Source organism: Crinia signifera, chromosome 5 (genome assembly GCF_055691185.1).
Source record: "Crinia signifera chromosome 5, ASM5569118v1, whole genome shotgun sequence".
NCBI classification, from domain to species: Eukaryota; Metazoa; Chordata; class Amphibia; order Anura; family Myobatrachidae; genus Crinia; species Crinia signifera.
This window is the reverse complement of record NC_139221.1, coordinates 323,443,267-323,464,910: the sequence shown is the minus strand read 5'-3', so window position 1 is coordinate 323,464,910 and position 21,644 is coordinate 323,443,267. Positions and strand designations below refer to the sequence as shown.

General features: G+C 47.3%; 1 protein-coding gene across 13 annotated transcripts in view; it reads left to right on the top strand.

Annotated features, from left to right (window-relative positions):
* Positions 1-21,644, top strand: part of PTK2 (protein tyrosine kinase 2) — a 188,512-nt gene that overhangs the window by 69,783 nt on the left and 97,085 nt on the right. For all 13 annotated transcript variants that reach the window (XM_083144914.1, XM_083144911.1, XM_083144910.1 and 10 more), the window contains 2 exons: positions 18,512-18,738; positions 19,269-19,435. In XM_083144914.1, the coding sequence (XP_083001040.1) occupies positions 18,544-18,738; positions 19,269-19,435 (362 nt within the window). In that variant the 5' untranslated portion in view covers positions 18,512-18,543. The remainder of the gene's footprint in view (positions 1-18,511; positions 18,739-19,268; positions 19,436-21,644) is intronic.

Here is a 21,644-nt window from a genome sequence, read left to right as displayed (position 1 = left end):
TGGATATGGCCTGTGTGGATGAGGGCTTACCGTGCTATGTAGTCCGTGGCGAGTATTGGATATGGCCTGTGTGGAGGAGGGCTTACCGTGCTATGTAGTCCGTGGCGAGTATTGGATATGGCCTGTGTGGATGAGGGCTTACCGTGCTATGTAGTCCGTGGCGAGTATTGGATATATGGCCTGTGTGGATGAGGGCTTACCGTGCTATGTAGTCCGTGGCGAGTATTGGATATGGCCTGTGCGGATGAGGGCTTACCGTGCTATGTAGTCCGTGGCGAGTATTGGATATGGCCTCTGTGGATGAGGGCTTACCGTGCTATGTAGTCCGTGGCGAGTATTGGATATGGCCTGTGTGGATGAGGGCTTACCGTGCTATGTAGTCCGTGGCGAGTATTGGATATGGCCTGTGCGGATGAGGGCTTACCGTGCTATGTAGTCCGTGGCGAGTATTGGATATGGCCTGTGCGGATGGGAAGAAGGTTATTTAATGTTTGTATACAAAAGGGACACATGAAGTACTGACAACATTCCAGCCGAAGCTGTCTGTTGCCATAGGTTGTGTACATTCTCAACCAACATTCATTATGCGCTCCGTTCTGGTCTCTTCTCAGCCGGTAACACGGTGATAAATCAGCGGTATACACATGTCCCTGGCGTGGTGATGCTGCCTTCAGTTTTATCTCTAATATTATAGTACTGTGAGCGTTGAGACCGTGCCTGTGCCCTTCTTGGCCTTCACTCGCCTGTGCCCCCGTTTGCCTTCCCTCGCCTGTGCCCCCCGTTTGCCTTCCCTCGCCTGTGCCCCCCGCTTGTCTTCCCTCGTCTGTGCCCCCCCCCCCCATGTTTTCCTTACCTCTCCACCGACTGATAGTGGTGTTCACCAGTTGTGCCTGGATATCTGTGACTACAGTAATAGGCAAAGGAACTTATTCTGCTGTCACTGGAGGCATCCGCTGCACCTACATTGTATGAGCACAGCAGCGCCACCGCTCTTCTGTTGCCCCGGTCCATATGGGGGTGCTGTTAAGGCCTACATACATTGAGTTGACCACTGAAGGTCGACTGGTCTTAGGTTGACACACGGTAAAAAGATCAACCGGGTCAAAAGGTTGACACGAGCATTAGGTGGACATTGGGAAGGTCGCCAGTCAAAATGTCAACATCAGTATTTTAGATTTGTTTTGAGCCGACATATGCCGACGGGCGGTATTTCATGCCCTACCATCCTGTAGGGTGTGGTGGGAGAATATAATGCGTCAAGCGTAACAAGGCACCGAACCAAATGGCGAGCACAGTGAGCCATCTGAGGGTACGTGGGGCATTGTTTTTCAGGGTCCATGACGACACTCGGGACAAACAAACCCATGTCAATCTTTTGACTGTTGACCTAATGCCTGCGGGCCTTATGACCATGTCCACCTTTTTCATGTGTCGACATAAAGCCAGTTGACCTTCAGTAGTTGACCCAATGTGTGTAGACCCAACGACCCATACCCATCTTCAGTCCTACACATGCTTGGTATATAAACCCGTGGTCTGGGGGCGGATGGCTCTGTCGTTGGGTCCGTCCTGTCCTATTACTTGCCCTGACGCTGCACAGTGACCGGCGTACGAGGCGGATGGCTCTGTCGTTGGGTCCGTCCTGTCCTATTACTTGCCCTGACGCTGCACAGTGACCGGCGTACGAGGCGGATGGCTCTGTCGTTGGGTCCGTCCTGTCCTATTACTTGCCCTGACGCTGCACAGTGACCGGCGTACGAGGCGGATGGCTCTGTCGTTGGGCCCGTCCTGTCCTATTACTTGCCCTGACGCTGCACAGTGACCGGCGTACGAGGCGGATGACTGTGTTGCTGGGTCCGTCCTGTCCTATTACTTGCCCTGACGCTGCATACTTCTTGCTTATCTGTTTCTGCTAATGGGTTTTGTGTTTCCTTGCCAGTGATTCCATTGCCTTCATGCATCACATTTGTAGCGGATATGAGGCTGTCCGTAGTGGTTAGGCTGATTGCACTCTCTTGTTAGAATAACCCCAGAGCGTGGGGGGTAGTGCATGGACGTGAAATATTAATGTGGCTCCTATAGCCAGGCTGGGACGGTACAATTTACAGCATGGGTACATGGTCAGAGAGCCGCGTATCTGACTGACAGGATTACACGCACCATGTTCCTCCCAACACTGTGACATTAAGGGAACTCCTTCTGTTATATCGGGGAGCTGCCTCCTGCCCTGCCCTTGTCAGAGTGCATTACGGTGACGATATAAGTAATGATGCTGCACTGGCAGATCCCCAGTCTCCTGGCAACAGCTCAGTGACCCCTTTGTGATGCTGCTCTTCAACTTGTGACCCACATCCTGGGTGCGGGGAGGGGCGGCCTGGCCCTCTGTTAGGGCTCCACATCTGCCGTCTCCTGCTGGAGGATTATTTTATAACGGCGCTTATAGCAGAGAGGTGCGTTATCACTGGGGTCAGCATTAGCACAGCTGCGGATTAGGGATCTGTAGCAGTGATGCATCTCTGTATTCAGTTCTGTACACTTACCATTGGCCTTTGTTGTGTATCTGAGCCATCAGCCACAGAGCAATCTTTCAATATTGGTGATTCATGTAATTACTTTGGACCCATTGCAATGAGGCAATAATGCGATGGGTCCAAAGGGCAAGTAAGGCACAAGGATTAGAAGCTAGCAACCAAAACTGGAGAGGAACCGGTTGTGTGGAGCAGCACAGGACCCAATGGGTGGATGTTGGCTGCTGTCTATTCAGCACCACCAGTAACGTTCTCTAGGGGGGCGAGTACTGGAGGAATGACTGGTATCCCTGGGCTCAGAGGCGCAGGTCACCCTGGGAGGACTATCGCTGTTACATTGGGATGTAGTTAGAATCCCGGCGGTGAAAATCCTGATGCCGAAATCCCGACACTTTCTCCATCTATGGGTGTCCACGACACCTATAGAGGGAGAATAATATAGTGTGACGAGCGCAGCGAGCCCGCAAGGGGGGGTGATCCACGTCCCCCTCTTGTCGGGATTGTGACGGCCAGGATTTAGTACCAATCCCGTTACATTAGCTCATTTTTCTTATTACGGTTTATTTGTGTGGTACCACAATGCCCCACCGCTCCAGGGGATCCGGTCGACACAAATAAGGTTGACACATGAAACAGGTCGACATACCTTAGATCGACATGAAAAATAGGTCAACATGCGTTTTTTTGGTACTTATGTATTATCTGGACTCCCATGTTAAATGCACCCCATTTTTTCATACCCCTACTATCCAAATACGCATGGAGTTGATTTTATATAGTGTGGCGAGCGCAGCGAGCCACCGTGCCCGAAGCGTGGCGAGCGCAGCGAGCCCCGCGAGGGGACACTGTCTCATAAGAAAAACGGGAGCCCAGATATTACATAAGTACCGTTTTTTTTATTAGAATAGTGTGCCAAGCATAGCTAAGCGGTACGCTTATAGAACACCTATGTCGACGCACACAAAGTAACCGTGGAAAAATCATGTTGACCTTTTCTCATGTTGACTTATTGCTTGTGTCGAGATTTTGATCATGTTGAACTTTTCCATGTGTGGACCCCATGACCCATACTCCTGCTGCAGGCAGTGGGTATAACAGCGGGCATAAAGGGTATACCTAACAAATGTTATAAGCGAGCGTAAGTTGGGGTTTGCCATTAAAGGGGGGGTGTGTGTGTGTGTGTGTGGGGAGGTTTGGGGTAGGAGACGCATAGATTTGGTGTCTTTAGTGTCTGTGAGAGGAGTGTATGGTGTATGGGAAAGAGATGGGTTGAAGAGGAGAGCAAGCATACTGTGGAGAATAGGGGGCAGGAATATTTACAGCAGGGATGTTCAACCCTGTAAATCAGTGATGGGGAACCTTCAGCCCTCCAGCTGTTGTTGAACTACACATCCCAGCATGCCCTGCTACAGCTCTATCTGTTGCAGAGCATGCTGGGATGTGTAGTTCAACAACAGCTGGAGGGCCGAAGGTTCCCCATCACTGATTTACAGGGTGGAACAGGCATATAGAAAATAAAGTGTACTTCTCAAACCATTTTAATGTATACGGCTCAGCCCGAAAATGGTAGAATTATGTGTGCACCCAGCATTACGGAGTCATTGAGGTTGTTTTACCCAGATAATCTTGATCTGACTCAGCGGTTAGGCAGCTAGATGGTATTAATAAAATAATACGTTACCCGGAAGGCCTGCAACATTATATGGACATCCTTTAAAGCTTTTCCGTTCTTGGTCTCAGTAATGCATTGCTTTCCGTATTCACGGAACTGAGAAACGCAACGCCATTGAAATAAGCAGAACCGTCCGTTCTTTTTGTGCAAAGCCGTGTGTCTTTATGCAGTTAGGGATTGTTTGATATTATGCAGCGAGAAATGGCGGGCCTACATTCTACAGTAAGGCCTTTATTCCGATCTGATCGCAGTACAAATTTGTTTGGAAAATGGCCCAAACCATGCTGCACTGCAGGTGGGGCAGATGTAACCTGTGCAGAGAGAGTTTGTGTGAGTTATTTTGTTTCTGTGCAGGGTAAATACTGGCTGCATTATTTTTACACTGCAATTTATATTTCCGTTTCAACACACCCCACCCAAATTTAACTCTCTCTGCACATGTTACATCTGCCCCACCTGCAATACATATGGTTTTGCCCATTTTCCAAACAAATTTGTACTGCGACCAGATCTGAATAAGGGCCTAAGTGGCATCAGACTTTACTGACTACTACACTGGTGACAGCAGCTACCACTGTAACACATTATTAGAGAATCAATTTAGTGGCTGCGGAGTTTTTTTGCAGGCAATATGAAAACTAAGCAAGCAGAAGTGTGTGTGTGTGTGTGTGTGTGTGTGTGTGTGTATACAGGTTCAATCACTGTATATGACAGGCCAGAGTATACACAACTTTGAGAACGATCGTTAAATGCTAAAACACTAGAATAATGCCAGCGTGTATAATATCAGGAACATCTGACAAGTGTTCGAGTAGATCGCTATTCTGTGGATCAGGCTTGTACGGATTTTGGTGTGAAAGGACGCTTAAATTGGCGGTGTCCGGCCTGTTTTCCGGGTTTATATAACCAGGAATTTGATGCTTTTCTGGCTGTGGGACTTAAGATGTGTACACAGGCATCGATTTACTTTTAGATTCGATTTTGCTTTCGACTTCTCCAATTCCACCCCCTTTCAGTTTGGCCTTTTGCTTTCCATTCAATTTCACATTCGAAATGAACTTTTGCATGATATCGATTTCGATGTGCATTCAAGGCACTGTGTACACATTTGATTTTTAGTGGATTGACCTAGAAATTTCCTTGCCTGAACAGTCTATTTCTCTTTTAAATCTAGAGACAAGAGGGAAGCACGCATCGAGTCGAATGTGGATCAAAAGTGTCTTTAAAAACCGTTTGCTTTTCGATTCGATTTTGCTTGTATAAGCTCAATCGAATCAAAAACCTGTCAAAATGGAAGCGTGTGTTCTATGTGCTCTTGTATCGTGCGGATGTTTGACTTCATATTACCATCCATAATAATTAGTATTTCAGCTAAATACTTCCAGTAGAGTTAAACACTATTTATTGGCTTCAGAGTTCAGAATCCATCCATCTAAAGCAGTGATTTTCAACTCTCTGCACACCAAACAAGATTTATAATTACCAGACTCCCACATGGAAAAACACATTGCCCACCCCCCCCCCCCCCCCCCCCCCGGAAAAAAAACACACCTATTATTCCCGTTATGAATAAAGCAATCACACTTGTCCCACCAGGTAATAAAAGACCAGTTATTAGCATTCAAACTGGTGGTGGCTGTTCACTTTTGTCCTTTTGTATGCAGGGGAAACACTGTCTGTTTTTACATGCAGTCCACCAGTACTGGGCAGCTTTAATTCACCCTTCGGTTTACAACTGAGCTGGGCTACTGCCCACCGCCATTGCGCTTGCTCATTCCATATCTGTCTGCATGTTGTCAGTACAGTAGCCCCCCCCCCCCCCTGCAGATTGATTTCCGGTTCTGCAATTAAATACTGACCTTGTGCACTATACTTACTACATTTATAACTGGTTTTGTTGGTGTTTGATCCATAAGTGCTTATGGTCATAGACACAATTGTGTCCTCCAGACTGTGTGTGTGCTCTGTGTATGACACTCAAGTGTGATGTGTACATATACACACTCCTCCTGTACGTACAGTGGAACTTATATACCTTGTACACTGCTCTAGAGCCACCGTGACTTTAGGCACATTAGGGAGGTTATTCTGATCGGAGCGGCCAAACGTGCGTACGTTCACTATTAACGTACGCTAGCCGTACGCGGCCGTTAGGGTTAGGTCCACCCACAAATCAGCCGCTTACTTACGGGCAGAAATACCGTAGAAGGGAGTGGCGTACAAATGAGCGTACGGCAACGTACGCGGACGGCCCAGCCCTTGCACTCCGACAACAGGCGTACAACTGAGCGTACGGCGCCGTTTACGGACGTCTTTCGTCCGTCTCCCCACCGACTTCTTGCGGAGATCTGAGCGTACGCCAGTTTGCACGGACGGGTCCCTATTGTTTTCAATAGAAAAGTCAGCTTATGTCACCGCTCGTGAGAGTGAGCATACGTCCGTGTACGCTGACATACCCTTCATATATATGGACCTGCAAATGTTGCCTTTCAACTATAATTATGAAAATTAATTAATTGATTGAATTAATTAATGTGCAAAATAGTGGCCATGGGCTTAAAACATTGCTGAAACATCCTTTGTAGGTGTTAGATGCGGTTTATGTTATTGTATAATAAATACAAAACCTATGTTTGTATTAGAGTGAACACGTTGACACATGTCGACTTGTGTAGATTGAGTGTGCTACTGTGTAAAGTCGATGAAAGCACGTAGTGAATGTGTCGACCTGTTTAACAAATACCTACCTTAGCATATATAAGCAGGTCTTACAAAGATTCTTACCTTAAATTAAACAAACCTTTAAATGTAGAGAAGTATAGAAAGATAACCTTCCAATGTGTTAGAGTGCTGTGTGTGTGGCTTGCAGGTAGTGAAATCATGGTTTGGACTTAATAGACTGCAGCATTGGTTATTACATTCAGGTGTATGTGTTTGGTAGTAATCAGCGTAAATTAGCTAACCCAGGCGCACGCTGGCATGCGGTATCTGTAGGGGTGGTTTGAGATGTCGGTTGGTGGCCGCCTGTTTTGTGTCCGAAATGAACGGTGCTTTAGTCGATCGTGCGGTGGTAGCACCGCTCATTTTTGGTGCACACCCCCGTGTACACCCATATTTACGCCCATTTTCCCTCATTATTTCGGCCGCTCCCATCAACACGCCCCTATGCCGCCCCATTACCCGTACACTCGCGTACAGGTTTTTTCGCACGTTGAGACCCGGCCGTAAGCGTTGTGGAGTGTTCGCGCCGGCGCATTAGCGTATCTGCACATGCGCAGATCATGAAAAACACCGGGACGTACGCGTACGGCCCGGCCGCACCAACCAGAATAAGGCCCTAGGTGTTCTGTTTTCTGGTGTCTTTGTTTTCATGTGCTGCCCATTTGAGAAGTGCTCCCCCAAAGATCCCCCCCCCCCCCCCGCCGCATTTCATCAGTCCTTCCCTATAAATACTTGTTTGCCTACTGTGCATTTTACTGTAAGGGCCTTCACTCAGCCTGGTGACAAACTGCCTCCTTCCCCACAAATGCTCTGAAATGCTCTGAAATCCACAGGGGAAACGTATACATAATATATATATCCAGCACGATGCTCCTTCCTCTCCGTGCTCTTGCCTGTTCCTTTCCCAACCGTACAGGTAATTGTAGGAGAAGCCCCACAGTCTCGCTAGCAGGAAGTCTCTGGGATAAGCCAGCATTTCAGGACGTTTAGGTGCAACGTTCCGTTTCCACTAATTAGGTAACCAGGCATCAAACAATGCAGGGAAAAATCTGCAGTGGTAGTGAGGTGCCGTCATCACTGAGTGTGCCTTGTACAGATGCCCGGCACGAGCTAGGGGTGGGCTGCGTGCTTGTGGTTCAGGACTGTATTTTCAGTTGGCACCCATATTATTGACGTGTAATTATATAGCAGGCATGTAACGTGAACGCAAGCGAAGATGTGACCATCCTCATCAACTGAGACACGTTCGCCCAGTTCGCAAACCTGCGTTACTGTGTCACATCTTGTCCCAGACCTGCCTCTCGTATTGGGGCTGCACGATACTTTTAAATATGGAAGCAAATTATGGATTTGATTTCGGAGTTGCACAGAAAGTGGCTGGAATTGCAGGGAATCGAGGAAGCCGGATTCACTGCTTTATGCTAATTGGAGTGGGTCATGCGTGTGTGCAAGCACAAACCTGTGTCGCTCTGTGCTTTTTCTCCAGCCACCAGAATAATTTATTCCTGCTCCAAGCCCAATTCTAGGTGTTAGAGCTCAGAAACGGGCTTCCCTCCCCCTGTACACACACATCCGAATCACCCGGAACTTGAGTTGCAGTCCCACACGTCAGGATAGTTCTGCTGTGTGAATCGTCCCACTCGGGCTCCTTCTGTTGCATGGAAGCCAGCGCTGAAATATCTGATACAACATGGCTGCGTCACGATACTGCCGCCCCCCCCCCCCCCCATCCTCCGCTGTGGCAGGGTCACTAGTGGAAACAGAAGTGAATGGTGGGAAATCAGTTGCCATGTGCAAACCTGGCCCCGGGGGGATCTCTCTGCACAGTCTGTGAGTAATCTGCTCTCGCTGCGGGATCTGCCAAAACCAGGAGATTAACCCTTTAGTGAACCTGCTGAATAAGCTCCTTCGCATTGTGTACTGTTTACATCGGGAGCCGCTCCAGAGGGACAAACGCCATGATAAAAATCGTGTTCAAACAAAGTGCCAGCGGCGGACTGCAGAGAGGGGATGGATGAATGGGTTCCTGGCACTCACTGAGGGTGAAATTGCTAAAGTCAGGGCTCTCGGTTATTGGGGTCATGAATGGACTTTTTTTTAAAAAGAATTGAACGCTTAAAGCGCTAGTAAGTCCATTAATATGCAGGAAATGCTGTGTGTAATTGTGCAAAATAACACATCCTAAATAGATGCACCGCATCTTAATATGGCCAATATACTATGTGGCAGGCTGGGGCTGCAGTTATGGGGGTGCTTTAGGGGTTACCGCTTTCAGAAGGGTGCTGCGTTTCAGTCACTGAGACTCCCTCATCAGGGTCCCTCCCATATCTCTAGTGAATTGTTCTCACTGCTGTTCGGTGCCCTCACTGTAGGATTGATCCGTCACGGAGGATAGGGATATATCTACGGCAGGGGTGGCCAAAACCAGTCCTCAAAATCTGTCAACAGTTCCTGTTTTCCAGACCACCTGAGGATCTCTAGAATGTCGGTTAGAAATGAATGCAGCACATGTTTGAAAATATGACGGTTGGTAATGACTGCACCTGTGCCCCAGCTAGGTGGTGTGGGAAATGTGACCATTGGTAATGACTGCACCTGTGCCCCAGCTAGGTGGTTTGGAAAACATGAACTGTTCATAGAAATCTCCAGGACTGGGTTGGCCAGCCCTAACCTACAGAATGCTACCTGTGAAGGATTAGCTATATGCTGCTTGTGGGATTAGCTAGGTAACCCTCTGTAAGAACGTAGCTTATCCTTACTGGTACCTGAATTAAAGGGTTTGCGAGGTAATCTGTCGCGAACCAGCTTACCTATGTCACTAACGAAGGCAACCCTTCCAATTTACAATAGTCCACATTCTGTTTATCAAGCTCATTATATAGCGCCAGGATATTCTGGTGCGCTTTTACATTTCGGAACAAAACCGTAATAAAATGGGGTAGTAACACAGACAAACATAGAGGTAGGAGGGCCCTGCTCGCACTCTTACACTCTGTGGAAATAGGCATTGATAAACAAGGGTAGGCGCTATCTCATACTGGTCCACCCAGATTGCCGATGTTCTCAGTGCGCTGTATGATAAGGTCATCCAGAAATGGTGGCCTGATATCTAATTGAATAAGATAAAACTATTGTGTGGAACTGGCAGATTAGCATTTTATTTATTTCACCAGCAAGAAATAAAAAGGAACTTTTGGTTCTTGGTTTCCAGCCTATTCTGGATATGCCTAATACAACCGTGGCCTGGTTACCAGCGGAAGGCATTAATCATTTGCCAGACGTGTTCTAGAGCAGAGGTCCTCAGGGCACACCAACAGTCCAGGTTTGTATGGCTATCCAGGCTTAGGCCCAGGTGACTTCATTTGTAACGCAGTCAGCTTGATGATACCATATGTGAATAAGCAGGGATAGCCATAAAACCTGGCCTGCTGGTGTGCCTGGAGGACCACAGTTCTAGAGCATTTGGAATGCTCTTGATGACACTTTGAAGTAACACCAGTAGGTTCTAATAGAACAAGAGAGATGTTGGAGGGAGATGGCCTAATGGCCAGGTTTCTCATTGGCAACGGCTAGTTGGTTTCTGGAGGTTGACTCTTACCTGTCAAAGCGTTACGCAGATGTCCTAAGTCATTCACAGGGAGGATAGAACCTCCCATGGAGCAGAAGGCTGTGGAGGGGTCCAGACAGCTTGTCCAGAAAGGTTCCATGCTGAAAGGTGGATGTGGTATTTCTAGTGAAGAACATGAAACAAAAATTCAGAGTTGAAAGGTGTATTAAGCATCTAAAGGTGAGTTTCGGCATCTGTGTCCATGATCTCCCCCCATATGTCAGAGCTGGGCCGGCATCTACCATGGGTAGGAGACTGGATTGGCCTAGCTGCGGAAGGCCCAGCGTGAGACACCGTATAGATGTGAGTAGGCTGTGAACATACCGAGTGCAGTATTGGGACCAAACCATGAACCCAGATATGTTCTAATCAGGCACCTACCTTCCTAGTTCTGCTCCTGTATAATACACTTTGCTTCTATAATGAACTCTGTTGGGTTTATCAGAGGTAAAACAAAGAAAAACAAAGACGTTCCTGTTATGAGCTTCCCAACGTTCCAGCCGAGAGATCCGATCGCAGCTCAGGTCAGAAGGTTGAGCTTTGCACATACAAGATGTTATCATCTGGGTTTATTGGCATCACAGCTCATTTACTGGTGGAGGATAAGTGATTGGTAAATATAGGAACTAGCATTGGCCCCTGAGACACGACTAAGAGGATCGAGGGACACACAAACTGGCGTTTTATTAACTGGCTGTGCGCAGGGCCTGTCGTGGCTGAGCTCAGACGTACCTGTCCTGGCCGGGTGCAGTGTCTGAGGTGGCTCCGAATGTATTATCAATACTCGCAGCTAACGGGGTAGACTCTGTTCTCTGTGATGTAATTTGGTTCAGCTGTGCAGAGCTTTATTTCACTTTTCAGTGATTGATATGTATAGATTGTAGAATTGATGTTTAAATGCGCGGTACGTCCATCCACAAGATGTTCTCATCTGTATATTAATAGCCGAAGGGTTATTTTTTTGAGTGACTTATTCCTGGGATTTTGTGTGTGCGCAGGGCACACCATACGCCAAATTAGAGGTCGGATAAATGTTGGCGTTGAAATTGGTTGCTTGAATTCGAAGTCACCTGGCAAAAAAAAGCACCATTGTGCTCTGGAATTAGACATTTGTGAAACTGTCACTGCGCACCTGCCAAGTGTTCTGGGAACTGTGACTGTTATTTGCAGCCACCCACTTAGCAGTGATTTTTTGTTGAAAATTCTACTTCTAAAGGTGCGTACACACAGGGGCGATTTTGTGCAAAATCGCGGGAAATATGGTCGCTGAGCGACCATATTGCCCGCAATGGGAGTGTGCACCGGCGATATATCGCCGGGTGTGCGCTCCCGTTTTTGCCCCTGTGGTGATCGCTGGTCGCAGGAACATGCTCCTGCGACAAGCGGATTACCACTGCCGGGCTCCCCCCGGCAGTATCTTTTTCATCAGCGACCATCTCTGTTCGCTGATGTAAAGTAGAAACTGAGCAATATATCTCCCCCTTGTGTACACAGCATAAGGGTAAAACGTTCCGCCCTGTATAAGAAACTGTAAATGGGTATTGGACAATGTGTGCTTGTGTTCTGCGCACCAACCGCTCATTGACCCGGAGGTGGTGACCAGCAGACGTGGCCGGTAAATTAGTGCATTACGCGGAGCCGTCCTCTCCATCTGAGCCATGGAATGTGCGAATTCATGTTATTACATGCCTGAGACTTCAGAAAGGGAAAGCAGCTGCTTCTGGAAAGGCCCCTGTGATACATTGTACCCACATAGCGATGAGTGTGGTGATACAGTGACACAGCAAGCACTGACCCGGGGTCACAGGATGCCTCCCTGCCCTGCTCCTACACTGACTCATCATGTACCGCTGTGTGGGTGGATCCAGCCTGCAGTCTGCACAACACTCAGTAACCGCTGACTCTTCAGCACTGGAGGAGGCAGCTTGTGTCCCGTGGCTGGCAGAGGATGCTGGGAGTTGTAGCCCTCTTGGTTATGTCAGCTGGATTTTACTATTCACTTAACAAGGGTGTACTGTCGCTAGGTTGACACTGTGAAGGTCGACAAACATTAGGTCGACCCAAGCGTTAGGTTGACATGACTTTTTCACTTCTTTTTAGCCGACTTGTGCCAGCAGGCAGTATTTCATACCCTACCATCCACGCGGGGAGGCACTGTGCCCGATGCACGGCGGTACACTGATGCGGCTTCCATGTCCAACCAGCTCCTACCTGTCATTGTTCAACCACAGCCTGGAACATGGCAGGAGCCGATGGGCTTGTACTTTACTTCTTGAGCCAATCAGAGCTCGCGTACAAGCAGCCACGGTGATTAGCTGCCTGATCACAAGCTTCGATTGGCTCACGAATAGACTCCATATTTGAAATGGGCGAGAGCCGCCGGAGAGGTGAGGGAAGCCTGTGGCTCTGTGCAGCCTGGGGTGGGGGCCCGGAAGTCACTGCCAGTGGGAGCTGCACATGACAGTGCTGCTGTGTGGGGAGAGGGGCATGAGCTGGCATGGTTGGAGGGAGCCCCTTCGGCAATGAGCATGTAATCCCCCCTTTTGCAACAAGCATTTTCTCCTCCCATGGCAACAAGCATTAAACCCCCTGTGCCAACAAGACCACAACTCCTGGCATCGAGTACACAGCTCCTGGCATCTAGCCTGTAGGTAAGCAGCACTTATGTGACATAATATGTCATGGGCATTATGGATTGTGGTATAATAAGTAATGGGCTTGGGGCATAATGTGAAGTGGGCATTACAGTGTGCGACATAATGTGTAATGGGCATTATGGCGTGTGGTATAATGTGTAAGATTAATTACATTGTGTGGCATAAGGTGGCCTTGCCCCTATTGTCATGTAACCACTTGTCTAGTTTTGTATGACCACGCCTCCTCATGAGACATGGCCATGCCCACTTTTGGCGTGTGCCTACGGCGGGCACTCTTAGTACTACTAAGAAATAATTTCTACTACGGGCACTTGGTACAACTCACTGTGATAGTCCAGCTGCCATACCTTGCTATACTCTTGGTTCTGGTTACGCCTAAAAACAACAGCAGCAAATCTGGGTCCATTCCATTGGTTTTGCCTGCTAAGACGCTGTAGTGAGTGAGCCATACATTCTGACAATAGAAGTAGGCCAGGCCCTGGTGGAGGTAATCATTGTGAAAGGATAATGAGGCCTTGTCTTCCCTCCCCGGGAAAGATTTCTGTTTCCCAATGGAAGATGCCTAATTGTTTTAATCAGTCTGACTTCATTACTCTTGTACAGACAATCTTCCTGCCATGCGGCAGAAACAGACTCGAGGTTATGGAGTGACCTTTCCATCACTAGCTGAGTGCATTTATCAGACGGTTTATATAGACGAAGGTCATCTGTCTGCAGACTATAAAACGGTGAATTGTCCATTTTATCAGCATTTTAAAATAAGCAACCTCGAAAAAATTTTTATTATTCATATTGGTTCTATGATTCCTGCTGCCTTATGGTGGAAATAAAGCACTTGCTAACGTCGTCATATTGTTTGACCAGGTGATTTAAGATGACCTGAACTAGTTGAAATGAATGATTGCTACTCGCATCCCTTTGGCTTTGTCTAGAGCTGATGTTAGCTATTGCTTGTACCATTTGGAGCTGACCTTTTTATTAAAAATTTTTTAAAATCCGAATATTGCCTGAAGCTACTTGTATGCCAAAAGCGCTTTATTTCATCCATAAGGCAGCAGATAAAGGATCAGTCTGGGATATGCAGATAAATTATGATGGATGTCATTATTGGCGTTCAGTCAACCTCCTACCAAAGCTGTGGTATAACAAAACATCTTAGTACGTTACTTTTACACTCGTTATGTTTCACCACAGACAGCATTTTGGGATCGCTGATCCCTACTGCTTAAATCTTGGTTTACTAAAGAAATCTTTTAAAAAGCGTTCCTAAACTGTGTGCCGTGGCACCCTGGGGTGTTGCAGGCAGAGGTGCCCTGGGTTGGTGGTCCAGGAACAATTCAAATTCTATATGGTCCAAAGCAGTGCTTGTGCCTGCCAGTCATAAGATATGTGGACAAACAGACGTGAATCCTGGATGACATAGAAATACAGTTTATTAAATATAATCTCTTTTTCTAAAGTACTACTTGCCTAAAGGTGCCACTCAAAATTCTGGTTCTCTCGGGTACCGTGATTCAAAAAAGTTTCGGAACCATTGTTTTTAGAGTATTTTTGTAATGTTTTAAAATACTGTTGAGTTCCACTCTATAATTGTAGGTCCTCCAGATGCCCGTGACATAACACTGGGCACTAGCTGGCATTAATTAATGGGTCCTAGATTGGAATGCCCAGAACGGCTTTACCTTTTACAGAGCACAGTGTGTATATTGGCTTTACCCAGAAGCCTCCTGTATTTATATCATTATAATGACCACTCAGTATTGTGTCCACTACAGTCACATGTTTAACTCCTTCTCCCGCTGTGTTGAGGCTGTGCCAGAGTTGCATATGTGCTGGGAAATGACGGTGTTCAGGACCCTCAATTTGGAGGTGTTCCTCCTCCAGGCTGCTAGTACACCAAACTGCCGGTATAATACACTTGGCCCTTTTTGTAGCTGTGTTTTGGGTTTAAAAAAAATTGTCAGTTTCAATTGTCAGCCTTTCTTAATCTTGTATTAAACGGAACCATATTAGCGGGGTGGTTGTACCGTGCAGAATTAGATTAGTTACGGGGGATGCCGGCACCCTCGCTATTAAAGTGAAGCCTGCAGAAGCCAATAGGATACATTTTGGTGATGCTGTTGTTCATAGGATGTTCGCGTCGGCAGTAAAAGGCTTTTCCTGAGAACGTTCATCCAGAAAAAATAAAAAATTCTTACATCCTATTTACAACGCTGGGAAAAAAGAGCGGCGGTCTGAATGTACCGGTTGGCGCTATAGAGGTTACCGTGTGCGCTATACAGAGACTGTATTACTTTACCCGTTCCCCTCTGTCCCCTCTGCGCCTCTTTATATACTTTTTTTATTTTTTTATTTTGACATCCATTTTTTAATGTATGTGTGAATGCATGTAGTATTTTATTTATTTATATATACTGTTCCTGGGTTGGTTTTTTATTTCACTATTTGTCATGTTGTGGAACTAGAAGACCCAGCGGACCCTTTAATGCCCTTCATGCAAGTCACTGCATGCAGTGCAGGCTTGCTTGGACTTGTAGTTCCACAACATTACACAATAGGTTCATCTAATCTTAACCATTTATCAGCCCGGTGACCACCACTCCTGGGGCATCGGAGACAGCCCCGGGCTTCAGCCTGGGCAGGGGTCACTCTGGAGGGGGGGGGGGGGGGGGGGGGGCTTTATTGGGGAGGTCCCCGCCGATCCGTAGGTGTGTGCCATCAGTGAAGCACCTATGTGGTGTCCAGGCAGTCGTGGCTGGGAGCTTGCAGCGCTATTTGCCGGGCGGTGGGAAGTGCTGCTAAATTTGAAATCCTTTTGAAACAAAGACTGTCCAGATGCTGATTGGCTGGCTGAATCTCACAGCCAATCGGCGTGCCAAATCGCACGCGAGCCTCCCAGGGAGCCAGCTGTATGTATCCTACTGTCCGTATTCTAATCAGCGTGAGAGCCTCCCAGGGAGCCAGCTGTATGTATCCTACTGTCCGTATTCTAATCAGCGTGATGACTACATTAGGCCAGGGGTCCACATATCTTATGCCTCTGGTCTAGTGTATGCAAGCACTACACTATAGGTTAGTCAGGTGATTATCCATCCATCCATCCATCCATCCATCCATCCATCTTATAAATGATGATGGCTGGCTGTCTGTCTGTCTGTCTGTCTTATTGCGACAAACTCTGAAACCACCGAGCTGATTGCAACCTTTTTCACAAATGTGTATGTCATTTTCCCAGGCAGGCTGTAGGCTACGTCTCCTCATGTGACCCCAATAACGACCGATCAGAACACTGTGGCACATGTGTATTGTTACAGTAATAGACTCATTTGTAGGTAATCATCGTTACATCTATAAATGTAGATCAAAGAGCTATAAATTATTATTATTTTTTTTGTAAATGGTTCTTTTTGTGTTTGTGTGGAGAGTTCGCAAAGCATGGGAAAAATCATTGACCTACTTCCTACTGCAGAGGCTCTTGTGACACACAACAAGACAGCTCATGACCTCAGAGAAATATCGCTACAATAAGAGAAATCAATACCTTTTCCCAACACCCTTCTCCCCGCTACGTACGTTACTAAAATCTTAGGCGGCTGACTTCCACCCGAGCGGAGTTGTCTGTCTACAAAGCAGCAACATATTGCTTACAGCTGCGATTGAAGGGATCATCCTAAGAATATATAGCAGGAGATGACGTTGGATGGCGTCTGTGAGCCCGTGTGGCTATCCTCACCTACAGAGAGGTGTGGGAATGATTCACAAATATAGCGGCAAACAGGAAATGTATGCAGTGTCAATAACTGGAACTGGGCCGTCTGAGCTGTGCTCAGGAGTGAGCTGCATATAAACGCAGGGTCTGAAATCTGAACCCGGGAGGACTTGCCAGTGTATTCCCGGGGACCAACTGCTGGCGTTGCCGTAACTGTTACCGAGTACACCTCCTTAACGAGCTAGTTAACCCACTTATCCATGTACATTCATTAATCAGGTGACAACGCTGTGTAATATTATACATGCTTCAGGGTTTGGCGCCCGTAGACGTCTTCTGTAACATCGATAATGTCGGGTTTGTATTAAACATAAGGAGCAGAATTGCAGCAGAAAGGTTACAGAATGTATACTGCAGTAGATAGCGCAGGGTAATACTGGACTTGTAGTTCCCCAACAGCCGCAGAGCTAGAGGTGTTCCCGCTGTAAGCCTTTCCCAGGTGGCCCCGAGCACCCAGGTGGTGAAGCCGCTGCTGGCGCAGCAGGAGTTAAATAGGTGTTCTGTAGCCAGGACTTGGCTGAACAGTTCCGTCCCTGTGTATAAACCCAACCTTACAGGGTGTGTACTCCCCACAAATTCCTCTGACAAGGTTCCTCTTCCTTGCCGGGATGTAATCCTGATGCTGCTCTAATCCACCGTTTAGAGGTTTGTATCCCTCTTGAGACGAGCGTTTAAAAATGACTTTTCTTCAAGGCAAAGTGTGAGGACAAATTCCCCCCCATTGCATCACGTCGTAATGAGTCTTGGAGATTGCAGGATCTAGGTATGTCCCTGGGCAGGGACGGAACGGCGCACGATGTGACTGGACGGCCTCTAATCTCCAGATTGTCTCTTCTTTATCCTATGCGGAGATTAACTCTTTCCAGGGACTAGGTTCTGTTTTACTGATCTGTATAAATGAGTCGTTTTATGAGCACTCACTGCGTAACACCGCGTGTAACTATGGACGTAGTAATAAGTGTGGAAATAGCATGTTTTGTGCTGGCTTTCCCATCCCAAAAATTGTTGATACCCTTTGTTGTGTCCCTACAGAACGATGAAGGAACACGGGGGCAGATGTATTAATCCTGGTAAGGTGATAAAGTGGAAGGTGATAATGCAGCAGCCAATCAAAAAACGACCTGTCATTTTTCAAATGCAGCTGATTGGCTGGTGCATTATCACTTTTACCAGGATTAATACATCTGCCCCACAATGACTAGACCAATTTCGACAGCCAGAATGATCCCGATAACACCAGATGTGGGGCGCACACACTACATAATAATTGCTTAATTTCAAATGATCTCCTGGGCTGCAAATCATTTAAAGAGGTTTCTGAATATGTAGGATCAGTGTGCCCTCAATGCTCACTGTAAATTCTGTGCGAGGCCTGTCCTGCGGGACCGACCTAGTGTGTGCAGCGCATACGATGCTCGTGGTGGACAAACTGGTTATGTGAAGCGCACACATATCATCCATCCCCTGCGACAATCTCACCCGTTCCATTTCCCTCCCCTGACTTGTGTCTCTTTAATTCTGGTGCCTCCTATGATGACCCTGGGCTTTCTGTTGCAGAATATGACAGACACCTAGCATCCAGCAAGACTATGGCCGCGGCTTACCTGGATCCGAACCTGAACCACACTCCGAACTCCAACGCAAAGTCCCGTCTGAGCACCGGCATGGAGAGGTCACCGGGGGCCATCGAAAGAGTGCTAAAAGTCTTCCATTACTTTGAAAGCAACAGCGAGCCGGCGACGTGGGCCAGTAATATCCGGCATGGGGATGCCACCGACGTCAGGGTAAGCATTGCTGGTCACTACTGTTATATGAGAGATGGTAACTGACTGGGGTATACTTTTGGGACATGCCGTGCACGTTACATACGAGACTTGTATACATACATTGCCCTGTCATCAGAAGGGTTTCCTGAGAAAAGACCTTTTCCCTTCCTATTTTGAAGGACTGTGGATACCCCCCCCCCCCCCTGCAGTCACGCCAGAAAGTGTAGAACAATATATTCTGTAGATATCAAGGCCTTGAATTTCCTGTGGGCTTCCCATAGACTGCTAACCATATACAGCGGCAGCTGAGCGGTTCGTATATCCCCAGGATAAGAGCATGGATAGGTGGCTTGGGATGGGAGGGGCTTGTAACTGGTAACTGGCAACCGCTCACTTCTGGGCTTTTTATTTTGGTGCTATAAACGTGAAGCATTTCTGACACCATGCTAAAGGTTAGCTGGTTATTATTATTATTACTGTTATCACCTTGCTCAAATTGCGCGTCCTGTACAATCCCAGATGACACCCAATGATTTCTTTTATTTCAGGGTATAATCCAGAAGATCGTGGACAGTCACAAAGTAAAATGCGTCTCCTCTTACGGATTACGTCTCAGTCACTTGCGCTCGGAGGAGGTCCATTGGCTGCACCCGGATATGGGAGTGTCTCACGTCCGAGAGAAGTACGAGCAGGCTTACCCGCCTGAGGAGTGGAAGTAAGTGTTAGCTCTTCTGCTCTGGGACTTTAACGTGGCATAAAATGCTGTTCAGTAACTATTTACATGTAATGATATTGGGGGAGATGTACCAAGCTTGAAAAGTGATAGAATGGAGAGTGATAAACCACCAGCCAACCAGCTCCTAACTGTCAGGCTTCAGGTTGTATTTGAAACAAATGGCGGTACTTGTTTCCTAGCACAGTGCCCATCTCGTTGATTGTATGCCTTAAGTTTAAGGCACTTAAGGCATACAATCAACACGATGGACCCGATTTTGTGTCAATCACCAGCTAATTTGCCGGTGAAAGACAAAATTGGGTTGAACGCGTCCATCGCGGCCCCTAATAAGGGGCCGCGATGCGACCGACGCGATCAACGCGATTTTCCCATAGGGAACAATGTAAAATTATTTTTAAAGTGAAAATCGGGTTGATCGCAGCGGTCGCGGGCCATTATAATGGCCCGCGATGCGATCAACCCGATTTTACATAGGTGACAATGTGAAATGGGCCAATATGGCCCATTTCACATTGAATATGGTTAAAAAGTATGTTTAATGCCGCCCCCCCCCCCATTGTTAACGCCACCCCACTATTGACGCCAACCCGAAGCGTGGCGAGCGGCAGCGGTACGCGTCCTCCGACCTTTTCACACCCCTACTATCCACGTCGGCGTGGAGTTGATTTTATATAGTTATACCTGTGAAGCCCGCGAAGGGACGCGGATACCTGTGAAGGTATCCGTGTGCGCTCGTCACGCTTCGGGCTCGCTGCGCTCGCCACACTATACAATTTCAACTCCACGCCGACGTGGATAGTAGGGGTATGAAAAGGTCGGAGGACACGTACCGCCGCCCCTCGCGGCCTCGCTGCACTCGCCACGCTTCGGGTTGGCGTCAATAGTGGGGTGGCGTTAACAATGGTGGGGGGTGCATTTGAAAGATGAGGGGGGTTTGGTATTAAAATGGGGGGTTTTGGGGCTTTTTACATTGAAATCAATGTAAAATCGGGTCTCGGGGACCATTTTACATTGATTCCAATGTAAAAATCGGGTCCATCGCAAACGATTTGGTTGGCATGCGATGCGATCGACCCGATGGATACTTTTAAAAATCGGTGGCTCCGTGCTAGGAAACAAGTACCCAAATGGCAGTTGGGAGCTTACTGGTGGTTTATCACTTTTTATTTTATCAATTTTTCAGACTTCGTACATCTTGCCCATTGTGCATTGTTAAAAATTATTAATCTGATAACAAAGGTCCATGAAAAAAGCTATTATACACAGAACAGCCTTATGCCTTTATCTCTGTACTGATCGAGGGGCCCGATTTGTTGATGGGCAGAAAGCTGCAAATGTCTGCGCAGCTGCTAGGCGATAACATGCAATGTGCATTGAGAAGCCCACTGGTGGCTTTGCAAATCCTGGCGTCTGTGTTCAAACGGGGAAGCATCTGCCGCAGATCCATTAATAATCAAAGTTCTGTGTAGGCCTAGCTCCTGCATCGGCAAAGCCGGAGACGTTGTAGCCACTACAGGATTGTAGTTGCAGCCTCAAACGCGGCCCTGAGTGGTCACAATACACCTGAATCGGTCCCACTCACCATATGTAGAAAAAGGAACAAACTTCTTCGATAAAATCAGGTAGATTTTCCCCACAACACCAATAGAGATGGATGTTGCTTACTAATGCGTGCGCCTGGTCCATCAGCAACTTATTTTGCGGCCTACTGATTACACCGATACTCTAGAACTAAATGAATCCATTCCATGTGATTGAGATTTAATCTAGAGGGTATTATTATCATTCGCGTCCCGCCTGGTGTAAAGCCCTGTGTTTTTCTTGTTTTATGTTCAACAAATCCTCCGCCAACACATCTATCTGTTCTCCACAAGTCACTGCGCCCGGGGAGGAAGCAGAGCGTACAGCGGGTAGCGCCACAGCCCCGTCCTCGCTGTAATTAATTTGATCTGGAATCGTAATATTTCATTTTAATTAATGCCTTTGTTTTTATGGCAAGCCTTATCGCGGTAGGGGATGCATAAGATATTTAATATTCAATCGGTCGCCGGCAGCAGACGCCGGTTCTGAGATTGTACAAATAAATTCCCTTTCTGATCATTTCATTTACGTCTTCTGCCGAGTGCGAAAACTCATTTAGTTCTAACATAAACTGACGTGAGATTTAAATAAAAGCTTATGTCACTGT